At 49.1% G+C, this 13,040-nt stretch overlaps 1 protein-coding gene across 1 annotated transcript; it reads right to left on the bottom strand.

The window, feature by feature from the left end:
* Positions 1 to 298: 298 nt before the first annotated feature.
* DMRT3 (doublesex and mab-3 related transcription factor 3) lies at positions 299 to 10,411 on the bottom strand. Its single transcript, XM_063180035.1, has 2 exons — positions 9,973 to 10,411; positions 299 to 3,367 (listed from the first exon to the last, which is right to left on the bottom strand). The coding sequence occupies exons 1-2, from the start codon at positions 10,409 to 10,411 to the stop codon at positions 2,403 to 2,405; spliced, it is 1,404 nt and encodes a 467-aa protein (XP_063036105.1). The 3' UTR covers positions 299 to 2,402.
* Between the last annotated feature and the right edge of the window lie 2,629 nt (positions 10,412 to 13,040).

Here is a 13,040-nt window from a genome sequence, read left to right as displayed (position 1 = left end):
AGAGACAAGGATTATTTTAACTTGTTTCTTTTTTCAGAAAAATGGCTTGTCAAAAGAGATGGAATTTTAAAAATCATACAGTCAAATTTGCATTTTTCACCACAAGTGTGATAATAGTTCATTCCATGTTAGCCAAGGGTCATCTTTCTTTGAAAGATGTGTCCCAATGCCAGGATGCTGAAATTCAGTTCTCTGAAAACCCACAGACCACAGAGGGTATGAGCTTTTGCAGGTATCACAGTTTGATCTTTCTGCTGAAGATGATTCAATATCTGTAGCAAAACAAGCACACAAACAAACAAGCAAAACAAACAAAAAAACTCCACTAAGATTTAATTTAAAGTATAGGGGATGCCTAAGATTTCTGCAGGCAGGAAATCTGCCCAAAACTGGAGCTCCAGGGCCTATCTGCTCTTATCTAGCCTTTGACAACTTCTCAGAAATGTGTCAGAGCACAGCGTTTCACTGCCACCTGCCTTTCTCCTTGCAAGACCTATTTTACATATTACTTTTCTCTCTGGGGTGGCTGTAAGATGAATTTGTTTACAAATGCCATGTGAATGCAGGCAAATCTGTCAGCACACAACTGAAACCCTGCATTTAGGGAAACCCCAGATGCTTGCACATTTATGTTTCCGTAAGTGAATTCATTTTTTTCCTCCCTTCCCCTGCTTTTATGTCTTCGTAGCACAATCAATAAAATGCTTTTCTGAACAGGTTGGAAAGTTATGCAAGATAAAGTATCTTTCAGTTAATTTATCCCCGAAGGAAAATAAAGTCATTATTTTATTCTCCTTTTTGTGCGTATTCAGTACCTTTATAAAATGAAAGATTCATCATGTGCACAAGACTTACAGAACATGAAATGTCAAATGAGAACACAGGCATTTGTATCAACAATGACGCCAGATAACATGCCTGATACACTTATATAACAGTTTTAAAGCCCATCTGCTTCAGAGTCCAACTTCAGGGTGGCTTCACCTTTTTTTGAGGTGTGGGACTAATCCCCAGACCTGAAGGACCAAAGAGACATTTCATCTGCATTCAGAGGTGTGTTTTGTAAAAAGTCAATTGTCAAGCATACATAGTCACTTGTGAACAGTTGAAAAAATGACACTAAGAGCTTAACAATCTTCTAAGTGGACATTAAACTTAGAGGCATTCCTCATCAGAAGCAATTCCTAATGTTACTCAGACACACATAAGATATGCAGTGTAATCAACGCATGCAATCATGCAATAAATTGTTCAAACCATTACTTTTCTAGGGGGAAAGGGGAGTTGTCATTTGGCTAAAAATTATTTTAAAGAAATGCCCATTATTACATCCTATTTCTGGTTCTTTTCTACTTCTACAGAATAGGAAAAAAAAAAGATGCTTCTGAAGCATTGGGAGAGCCTTTTGTTTTCTGCTTTCTGTGATTGTAGCAAGCTCTGCTTTACTCAGCTGAGCTTGGAAATATCTGCAGTACAAATACAAGAGACCTCAGCTTCCCTGATGACAGCTTTTGCCTAATCTCAGTTGCAAGTTACAAGTCAGGGAAGCAAAACTGAGACTTGGAAAAAGAGGTTCCCCCTGACTGCAGCTGCTGGAGCTGGACATTTTAACCCCGGCTGAGAACTAATCAGCTCTCTATCTTCAGAACGTTATTTGCCCAGTATAAATTACATAAACCAAGATCATCATCTTAGTTTATTTTTCTAGAGTCCTTAGCATGCTACATTAACCTGACAATGCTTAATCTGGTGTTCATTTCACAATACACTTCATGCAATTTACAGCTGTAATTGGTTTTACACTGACATTACACATTTCGACCTAGCCATGGGAAAAGAATAACTCTTAATAATATTTCTCTGAAAAGTGTCCAAGCTCAAACGGCACAGAAGCAGCTCATGCTAGTTGCATGTGTGTATTTCTTTCTTCTGCCTTTTCTTTCACTGCAAGGATGATCACTGGCATAAGACTATAAGGTCCTTGTTTTAGTCCATTTGCAATTGAACCTATGTTTGCTTGATTTCTTATGTCCTGAGGAGTTCTCAATTATAAAACAGCATTCAAGTATTCTAGTTTAACATCCCCATTTTTCTGAGTTAAGGAACAAAGTAGACCTTGGGCTTCTGTTTCCATTATGAGTCTTCTAGAGTCCCATAACTGGCAGCCATAAAGTCTTCCTTTGCAACACACACTCAGCACTAAAGCCAGAGTATTGCTATTTGGCATTATCCAGTGAAGTGCAAGAAATTAAATAAGTTATGTCTTTATTGCTATAGTACAATACCAAGCAACTTTTGAATACAATTGCAGGAGTTTCGTAGAGCACATGTCCCTCCTCTTAGGGACCAGTAGTTCAGCTGCACTGTGAGTATCGCTTAGCTGTCACATGTGAAACGTCAGTCTAAGAAGATGTGTTGAGTATTCTTGAGTCTGAAGAATCAGACCGGTCCTCATATTCATCTTCTGTGTAAATTGGTTGCTTAGACACAATTGGGCATCCATCATCAGGAATTGAAATCCTAGGATCTTCTGACGAGCGGGAAGGAAGGACAGGCGAGCTTCGGAAAACAGTGGCTGAGTTGCCAGAGAAAGGACTGACGTACTGGGACCGCAGCTGGTACTGCTGCTGCAATGTCATGGTGTTCCACAGGGTGACGTCGTTGGGCAGGAATGGGCTGGACTGGTTTCTTGCCAAAGTGTTCCTCAGCATCAGCGGGTAGCGTGGTGGCTGAGGGAAGGGGTGCTGCAAAGGTACGGCTAGAGGATTTGGCACAACATTACTGGAATCAGCAGAGAACCTCAGAGTGTCGGGAACCCTAAATGCCGAGCCCACAGACCACTTGGAAGATGAAATAGGATAGGAACTCAGAGTGTGTTCAAAAAGATGGCCATTGGAAGGCAAAACAAGACCATCCGATTCTGCAGAAGTTCTCTCTCCACTGGCCACTGAAGACCGGCTGGACAGGAGAACCTCTACAGCACTCACCAGGTCACCGCCACACCCCTTCAGGATCAACTCTAGCACAGCTGGCTTTTGGTTAGGGAAAATCTTTTTCAAGACTTCAAGTGGGGGTCTGTTTGCTTTCAAACTGAATGGTAAAGAAACTGTCCCAGAAGGACCTTCTATCAGGAGGTGGTTCTGCTCTGGGTGGTACTTGGGGCTCTCTGGACGGTTCTCTGTGCTCCCACCATTTTTCTGAACTGCAAAACCAACCTCATCCACTGAAACAATTTCAGGGCTGTCAGGGTTGAAACAACTTTTGGCTTTAGTCATGTCTGGGGAACTCCTTTGGTCTGTGTCTTTGTCACTGTAGGTCTCGGCATTGTCTGCTCCACTTGCATCACCCAGCCGTTCCTCATTCACGTCTGCAAAGAGAAGTCAGAGAAGTTAACAGAAAACTGAGGCCAAAAGCTTTTACAGAGATTTGAAGATGCTGTCTTCTTAAACTTAACAGACCAGGACTCTAAGGGGGGAAAAGTGCTTTTTTTCTCAGAGATCCTGCAAAAATTAAGGTATCTTTGCAACAAGTCATGAGAATAAATCTGGAAAAGGATAATGTGATCTGATCTAGACATACTCTGTCTCATTCTCCCCTGTGCAAGCAAAGAATGTGATCATTTTTCTGCTGCATCAAAAGTGCTACATCTATCCTTTCTCACTGGTTACAAGGCAGTAACACACCACCCAACTGCAAGATTTCTCAGAGGAACTTCAGCACTTTCATATCATAATCCTCACTAGCACCATCTCATTGTCTGTGAGATGAAGAGGGCACTTAGGAAATGAAAATTCCTCTGCAGCTCCAACAGCATTGACGGAACCTCTGCACTATGACTACAGTCTAAAGGTTTAAAAAGTCTTCAAATAAATAAATAAATGTACTCCGGTTCTGAAGAAAGTGGTCTCTCCCACAGAAATCAGTTCCTCCCACAGCAAGAATCGCAAATTTTCCTTTAAACCGTTAAGGATGTCTGAATGCCTTGTCCCATTAAAACAGATATTCTAGAAAAGTCTGGTTTGGAGAAGACATCTGGAAGGCATTTGGTCCAACGTCCTCTTCAAACTGGGAGCAACCTTAGACAAAGAGTAGGTTGCTCATGTGGCTGCTTAGCTGAATTTTAAATAATTCCAAGGAGGAGGAATTATTCCTCACAACCTCTCTTAGCAATTGTTCCAGGTACCTTGCTTTCTGTGTACTGAACTAAGAAGGATGAGAGATGAGTATGGAGCTGAAAACAAGCCCATTGACCACGCTGTCTCCAGATGGACACTCAAAACACTTTGGTAATGCCTGACCCGAGTATGGAACCCTTTGAAATAAGACTGCTTGTCAGCAAGCAGAAGGGAAGGATGCTTGCTTATGCAAAAGAGGATCAATGTATTTGCTTGAGATTGTACATCGTTATTTCCCAAGAACACACTTCTGCTGGCTTTCCTCATTGAGCACAGTGTTTACATTCATGGGAAGCATCAATACATGGAGAGAGGATTGTTGTCTAAGCTGTGGCTGACAGTCTACTTTAGCCACACAGGGTAGTGCTTTTGAATGCACAAATGAGAAGGACTATCCACAAAAAACAATACAGCTACTTTTCCAAGCCCCTGACAAATACCCCAACTAGATAAAGTTACTGTAAGAAGCAAGCAAAGGTTCCTAAAATGTTCTGATGATCCCATCTGCCCAACTGAGATGGAACCTGTTAGAGGTGTGCAAGCACCTGAGTCTCACTGCTCACCATCTCCGGCCTTCCTCTCACTGCAGGAACAGGCAGGGCATCTTCTCATCAGTTAGTGGGCTAAGTTTAACATTTAACAGATCAGCATGAAAAAAATACTTTTAATGGAATTTATCCAATAGAGAGAAAGAAGTCAGGGTCTGAGCCAGCCTAAGCTGAGCAAGAAGCCACTGTGCTCACCACAGTGGGAGTTATAAACAAAGAAGAGATCCTGGCAGAGCACAGCCTGACAGCGTGTGAGCGTGGCAAAGGAAGATTCTCCTCATGAGGATGGCTGTGCCTGGCAGAAACAATGAGCCATCCTAAGAGATTTGGGATGCTGCTAATTTGGGCTGTGGAAGGTAAGTGTGTAGCTGAGGAGTACAGATGCTCTTACAAAAACCTCACTCCTTTCAGCAGGATAACCTATTTTGGGAACTGTTTTTTACACTAGTTTTGCTGCCTGTTGAGTGCAAACAGGAAAGCAGTAACTCTGCACGTTCTATATTAGTGAGGAGGCCATGTACATTTCCTCTTTCTCATACGTTCAGCGCATCAATCAGCATTAGCAGCCAAAGCAGAATGCAGAAATTGCTTGCCGATAGCAAACTGGCACGTGCATCCTTTTGAGGAGGTGCTAAGATACTGGCATAGCTCACCCTTTATTGAGAAAACGTGAGACTCACGCTACCTTTCCATTCTAATCCCTTCACTATGCATTTATTACAAATCTTGGTGAATGTTTATATGTCCAAGGCTTAGTGGGCAGTCTGAGGACATTAAAATACCTTGTCCCTATCTTGACAGAGTTAGAGAGGCTGTTTAAGGAAGATGATAGCTTTAATTTTCACATAAATAAATTGTACTGGGGTGACTATATTACCATATTACCAAATGGACTGAAAGCAAGGAGAAAGTATTTCAGAATTACTTCTTGCTCACGTTTACAGTGTATCTTTACGGGATGAGAGCAAGTAACGCTGTGGAGAAAATATATGTTAATTTAAAAAACCAACCAACCAACAAACAAACACTCTCAGATCAGGTGAGGTTTCTCAAATATATTCCCTGATCCTTACAAAATGTTATTTTCAGGATATTTCAGATTCATTTACTGTATCCTTAAAAATATCCTTGTGAGGCTTGCCTAAAAAAATTTTCATCAGATTCTGAAAACTCATCCCACTGAATTTTGCCTCTTTACCATCAGCAGACTGCACAGACGCTGAGCTTTAGCACAGGGGCAGTCTCCTCATACAGCACAGGTCACAGCGGCGCGTCTCTCCGGGCTGCTACACTCCCGGGGACAGACCCGGACAACGAGATTTCGTTGATTTTAAAGTCGCACGGCAGCTGGCGGCTCACCTGGCCGGCCCTGGGGCTGCCCTCGCTGGGGGCTGCGCTTTAACTGCTTTGAACACCCCCTTCCCACCACGCTGAAGGCTCGGGGAGGATCAGCGTGCTCCGGGGAGTGTCCCCAACCCTTCGTGGGAACTGCCGCCACCGGGTTTGTCATTCGTTTAAAACTGGCCCAAAAATAGTCATCGTCAAATAAACAAAAATTTGTGAAGATGCAAAATAGTCATCGTCAAATAAACAAAAAATTGTAAATGTCCCTATGTGGACACTGAATTTTAGGAATATTATATGCATGTATTAATTACAAATGCTTGTATTTTCAGGTATAAAAATAATTTGGTATTTAGAACATACTGCTTCTCTACCAAAGCTTTTTTCCTTTTCATAATTCATAAGTTTTACATGAGGATATTCTCGGTTTCAAGAATGAAATCTCGTCCTCAGATATTTTTTACGTTTTTGGGCCTTTGGTTGTTATATTTTGTCCTGTGCGAGCTCTGAGGATTTTTGCTGTATTTCTGGTGGTGGCGGTGTTTGTTTGGTTTGCTTATTTTGGGGTTTGGGGGCAGCGGTGTTTGTTTTGTCTTTCTGTTGGTTTTTGATTTTGGGAGGATTGTTTCTTTGTGTGGCTCTGGGGTTGGATTTTTATGTTTTGTTTTTTATGGGGGGGTTATTTTGTCGTGTGTGTGTGTGTGTGTGTGTGTGTGTGTGTGTGTGTGTGTTGAGGCTTTTTTTCCCCCAACAACTTCTATTTCAAATTGCCTGCATTTAAGTATCCAGCATTTGTGATTCCTAAGGAAAACTAAGGAAACTATTTTCCTACTGATAGAAAAGATGGGGAGTATTCGTCAAATAATACACATGCAGGGAGAGATACCAGCCCAGATCAGAGATGCAGGGCAAATGCAGATATGCATGAAACAGAACAGTGGGAGAACTGTACATGCATTTACAGTAAAATACAATACGAATTCAGCACAATATTTACCACAATTCTTCTTGACTATCTAAACATTAATAATCATGGGTCAAATGTTGTAAAGCGGCCAAATACAAGTAAAATAGATGAGAAGGAAAAGCTGTTTAAGTTAATTACTTGTCTGGAAAACTTGTTCTAATATTTTGGAACCAAATTTCAAATTTCCTTCTTCGATATCCCACTGCTGAGTTCCTGTTAAAAGAGCTTGTTCTTTGATTTTTAGGGCAGCTCTTTTCTGAACAGATTTTCTTGTATCTTGAAAGTACCTGCTTTTTCCCTTAGTCGTATTATTAGGGCAGGCTGATACAGAACTAGCTTAACTGCACATAAAGCTAAGGCTATGCTTTTGGTGGGGGCTTTTTTGTTTTCTTTGGGTTTGATTTTTTTACTTTTGCTGTCTGTTTGGAAAGCAGGGTGTTCGTTAGCTAATTTTGTTGTTAGGGCTTTGTTTAGGTTTTGGGTTTAATTACTTTCACTTCAGACTTTCTTCCCTATATTCGAAGATCTAAATACTCTGTAGGAGACTAAACACAGTTCTCAAATTAACACAGAGACAGATGCACTGCATTAAGAAGCTGGCACTGAAAATATCAGACAATGAATAAGGCATTATATTTACAAATCTCGGTAACTACTACTAAGACAAATATAACATGCACTCCTGTGGGCAGAGAAAGTTCATGAGCACGATATCAGAAGGAGGAATCATTCCAGGTTAGCAGAGGCAGATGCAACAAGGGTAATGCAACAAGGGTAGTTTCAGAACTTCGCAACTGTCCCACTGAAATGGCCGATTGTAGCAGGAACAGAAGCAGACACATCTGATTTTACCATACATTGGGAAATATCCCTTTGGCAGTGAAAAACTTTTCACGAGAATAACGTCCTCGGGGAGGAAGGGGTTGCGTGTGTGCTTTAGAAACCGGGTGGACAGGAGGTTTATCCTCTGTTTTTACGGCGATTTTAATACAGTTCATGGAAAGAGAGGAAAGAGAAAAGCCTGCCGCTCAGAGCACGCAGGATAATTGGAAATAAGCAAGTCATGCGGTTAAACAGTGTCTGGTGGAAGGTGGCAGCAGGAACCTCTAAGGAGACCATCTTCCACTTCGCTCTCATGCATTCTCATGTTCATAAAAAGTGGGGAGAAAAACCCGTCTGTGACAATCAGGGACGGGGGACACGCGGGTGAGGTCTGAGTGACCAGAAAGGCTCCCCGGTGGTGCCGGCGTGCCCCCGTCCCCCCAGCCCGGCCTCACCGCGGGCGGGGACGGGGGCAGGTGCAGCGCCGACGGCCTTGATTTATGGAGATCTTTGTTATGTTCTGTAGTTTGTTTGTTTGTTTTTTCGCTCCGTAAAGCTATTATCAGAAAGTGCTGACTGGCTGGCAAGGAAGGATTTCTCATCAATACACTTTGATTGTATTTTGCAAAGAAAATGCCTGTTGCTTGGTAACATTTCACTTGAGCCTGACCTTCCCCAAAAGTTATTGCTATCAGATTCGATTTACACTCTCCTCCCGTGATTACTGTAATCTTTTAAACCGGGAAGTTCATACATCAGAGTGAAGGAAAGTTGAGCGTGCAAGTTAATATCGCTCCTATCCGGCAGATTTATATCGTGCTGGCGGATGGGAACTTTCATTTTCTCGAAGAAGCAAGGCGGGTTTTTCCCCTTCTCTCGCCACCCCATCGGGCTTATCCCCCGCTACCTCCGCGCAGGGAGGGGACCCCGGCCAGGCGCCGCTGCCTGTGCGGAGAGCGGAGAGCGTCTAGGACCAGTGGGGAACTTGGGGAGAGACCCCCATGCCTGGCCCTGGGCCGAGATGTGCGGGAGGGGGCTGCCGGAGGGCAGGCAGGTGGTACCAAGGGCCGGAAAATGGGAAGCGGGTCCCAAACCACCGGCATCCTCGCCAGAGCGTAGGACTCAGCCGTGTCGCCGCCTCGGGCCCCGTGTGTGTCCGCTGCGGTGCTGGAGGAGCCAGAGCCCCACGCTGGGGCCCTGGCGGACGCCTCCGTGTCCGGACCGGCCCTACAACCCACACGGGCCCCAGCACCGGGCTCGCCACTCTCGTCCCGGGGCACCGCGTAAAATTCTGTCACAACTCGTCAGCGGAGCGCCCTGGGCTGGCAGCGGCCTGCCTACCGAACATCCCTATCGTGAAAGACTGTCAGCTCCCGCTCAGACAATGGACGGAACGCGACTGTGGCTCCGGAGCGTTAGTTTTGCCTCCGGCAAGGTGCATTACGGACAGGTCGCGCTCACAAGGTGCCCACTGCCGGCGGCAGTTTCGGCACCCCCCACCTCTCCCTCACAAGCTGCCCCGGACGCGACCCGCAGGGACAGGCCTGCGCAGTGGGGCTGGGTTGCCCCGCTCATCCCCTGCCAACACTCCCCTTTCCCCGGTCGTCATAGCTTCGCAGAAGCCTCCCTGCTCCTGGCGCCGCTTTTGGTCCGAGGCTCTCTGTGCAGGTCCTGTCCCGGACGAGGTCCCGCAGCCCGATGCCCGGGGTGCGGGGAGCCGGACCGCGACTCCGGGAGAGAGACCGGGAGAAGGAGGAAGACACACTGCTGTGATCCACGCGGGAGGCGGCCCCTTCCCGGCGGACTTGAGGAACGGGCCCAGAAATGGCACGTCGGGGAGCCGCTTGGCAGCCGCGACCTTTGCAGGTCCCCTCTACTCGTCTCGGTGGACGCGATTCTGGCTGGCGAGCGGGCCGGTCGCTTTGCGGCTCCATGCTTTTTAAGAGTGACAAAGTGTACCCGACGGAATTCCTCTCCGCTCCCTTCCCACGGAGCCCGTCGGGTGAAAGGGAAAGCTTTTTCACTCGTTCCGGCCCCTTTCCCCAGAACCGAGAGCCGGTATCCCAGCCCTCCCTTTCCCTCCTGCCCCGGTAGCGCGGTGCCGGCCCTGCCTCACCTGCCTTGGGGAGCGGCCCCGGGAGCGCGGGGGGCGGCTCGGCGGCCCAGCGAAGGGCGGCGGCGGCGGCCAGCTCGGCGGGGGTCCGCGGCGGCGCGGCGCAGGGCGACGGCCCCGGCGGCGGCGTGGGGGGCTCGGTGCTGCCCGGCGGCCCGGGGAGGGAGCGCAGGGAGTCCGGGAGGAGGCTCTCCAGGCTTTCGTTGGCCTGCTGCCGGCGGAGCGCCACCTGCGCGGCCATCACCCGCTGCCTCTCGATGATGAGGATGCACTTCTCGCAGGTGCAGTCCTTGAAGCGGCAATAGCGCTTGTGGCCCTTCAGCCAGGACAGCACGCCGTGGTTGCGGCACCGGGCGCACTTCGGCGTCCGCTGCAGCGGAGCCCGCGGCGGCTGCGACACCGGGCCGCCCATGTAGAGGTACGGGGAGCCATAGCCGTTCATGCCCGCGGGAGCAGCCCGGCCGGCTCCGGCGTGGAGAAGGCCTCAGCGAGGGCGGGCGGAGGCCGGGGCGATGGAGGCGGGCGGCTCTGCCCGCGGGCTCTGCGGGGGGCGCGGCTCAGGCCCAGGCCGGCGGGGAGAGGCACCGCCCGCCGCGGTGGCACGGGCGGGCAGAGCGCGGCCGCCGGCCGGAGCGCCACTGCCACTGCCGCTGCCCGCGCCGCCCCGCTGAGCCCAGAGCCCCTCCGACCGCCCCCGCCCCCCGCCCGCCCCCCGCCGCCCTCCTTCCCCGGCGCCGACAGGGGAATGGAGGGAGAGAAAGATAGAGGGAGAGAGGGAGAGAGGGAGGGAGAGAGGGAGGGAGGGAGGGAAGCGGCGGCGGGGGGGTCCCTTCCCCGCCGTCGGGGCGGCGGCGATGCCCGTGCCGTGCAGAAGGGGTTCGTCTCTGAGCAGACCGGATCCCCGGCTGCTGCTACCCACGCCCTGGCCCCTCACGGCTCACGCCCCGAAGGCACCCGGGGCTGAGAGATGAGCGGGGTCTAGGAGGTTTCTCCGGGCTCTGCGCCGGCCCCGCCTCGAAAGCCCGCTGGGCTCGGCGGCACGGTGTTTGGCTGCTGCCGCCTGTGGCCCGGCGGCGCGAGGTAGTGGCGCAGGGTCGAGATCAAAGTTTTGCCAAAGTTTTGCCGAAGTTTTGCAGCCGTAAAAAGATGCTCGGAGCAGGAGCTGTCCGGGACCAGGAGCTGCCCACAACAACTGGGCGGAATCGGGGTCGCGCCACGGGGCTGGAGAGCCGCCGCAGGCACCTGCCCCGGTGGGCTCCGCTGCCTCTCCTGCATCCTGCGGCAAGACAGCTACCCAAACCAAGCGGGGGCCATAGAAAGGAATGTGAAATTCACGGCAAGTCAGGTTGCTTGAAACCTAAACGATAATGTCTGAAGCGGCAGACTTGTAGTGTTCTGTATTTCCGTACGCGGAGGGGTTTGTCGCTGAAACACGGATATTTCCCGTGTGGCAGCGAGGACGTTGAATCAAAATGTAATATATTGGTGGAAAAAAATCAAAAAAGTTATATGCATTTTGGCTGGGAGGAAACAAATTATAAGCGTTCATCTGCCCGCGGCGTAGCGTCCACGGGCGGGCAGGGGCTGCTGCTTGGACCTGGACCCCTTTCGTTGCCTCAAGACGTCCCTTGCTCTTCCCAGGCATCTTTCCACCATAACTGCTACACGAAATAAAGGTTTTAGCGAGGCTACGTAATAACGAAATCAGATTTAAAACTCGGGAAGTATTTCGCCGGAGAGAATAAAAGGCACAGTGTATGCTACGAAAGTATTTGCGTGGTATTTCATTACTAGGCTCTTTCCTCGTTACTTTTCTACTTCTAGAGGAAAAGTGATTGCGCGTGATCTTTCTCCCCCGGGCTGTGCGCGGGGTGTGAGGAGGATGAGCACTCCACCTGGTAAATCGCACCAGGGAGGTGAATCGGATCAGATCAGATAAGGAGAACAGTGCATTTTCTGTCACTGCTAGTAGAACATAATTTTTTTTTGCCGCAGGAGTGCATGCACTGAACCCTGCAGCTCGCAACTGGCCTCCCCCGTGGGGCCTCTTGCACACTCGGGAGTCCCCATCGAGGGAAGAAAAAGAAAGAAGCGAACCACCCATTCAACTATCACAAAATTACGTAAGATGATGCGCACCCACGCTTGGAAATCCGTTTCCTCTAAACGAAGAAACGGGATGCAGCTGCCTGCGGCGGTGGGGATCATGGTGGAAAGCCCTACTTCCCCTCCAGCTGGAGAGGGTCCTGCGGGGCGCCTCAGCCGGCCGGGCGCTGCCAGATCCCGAGCCCAGGTGCCCAGCGCGGCGGTAGGTTGGCGGAGGACCGGGGCCCCTCTCTCGCTTGGCTGCACATCGGGAGTTTAGGCTGAAATACCCAGTTTGATATAATACTGTAATCCTTTTCTCATATTTGATGGGAATGGTTTCCATGTCCTAGTATTTGACAACATCTATCCGTAGGGCCAGATTCGTATTTGTGTTAGCAAAACGTCCCCTGCCTGAAAGTCCATTGTAACCCAACACCTGACAAGCCCGGTTCCCATTTCTGCTCGCCGAAAAGGTTTATTCAAGCACATAATGGGATCCCAGCAGAAAGCTTTTCAGACGAAGTGGCGATGGTAAACTGCGCCACATGAACTCCGTTTCCAGGGCTATTAAGCTTTTAATTGCAAAATAGCAGAGGAAATTTCAAGGTGACAATGAGGTGTTAGCAGTTAGCGCCCGGAATAATAGACCGAAAGAGAATGAATGTGCGAAACATATGCTGCAAATAACATTTAGCGGAAAAGACCAGCTCAGCCGAAGGGCCAAAGAACCCCTGCCGACCGGGCAGGACGGGAGACGGGCTGGAAACCGGCCCGAATCCCCTGGCATTTCGTGACTTTTCATGTAGGGCCATCCCGAAGACTCGGTGCTGCTGCCCAGCCGCTGGAACCCGCCGTGAGCCGCATCCCTGCCGGGCGGGCCGGGCCGGCCGCGGGGCCTGCTGCTCCGGGATAAAAAGCTATAAAATAAGCTTTTGGGGAGGGGGCGTTCGCGGGATGCTGGCGGCTACTTGAGCGAGTGCGAA

The sequence above is a fragment of the Melospiza melodia genome, chromosome Z (genome assembly GCF_035770615.1).
Source record: "Melospiza melodia melodia isolate bMelMel2 chromosome Z, bMelMel2.pri, whole genome shotgun sequence".
In the NCBI taxonomy this organism is placed as follows: Eukaryota; Metazoa; Chordata; class Aves; order Passeriformes; family Passerellidae; genus Melospiza; species Melospiza melodia.
Note: the sequence above shows the minus strand (reverse complement) of the source record. Positions and strands in the feature narration are given on the sequence as shown.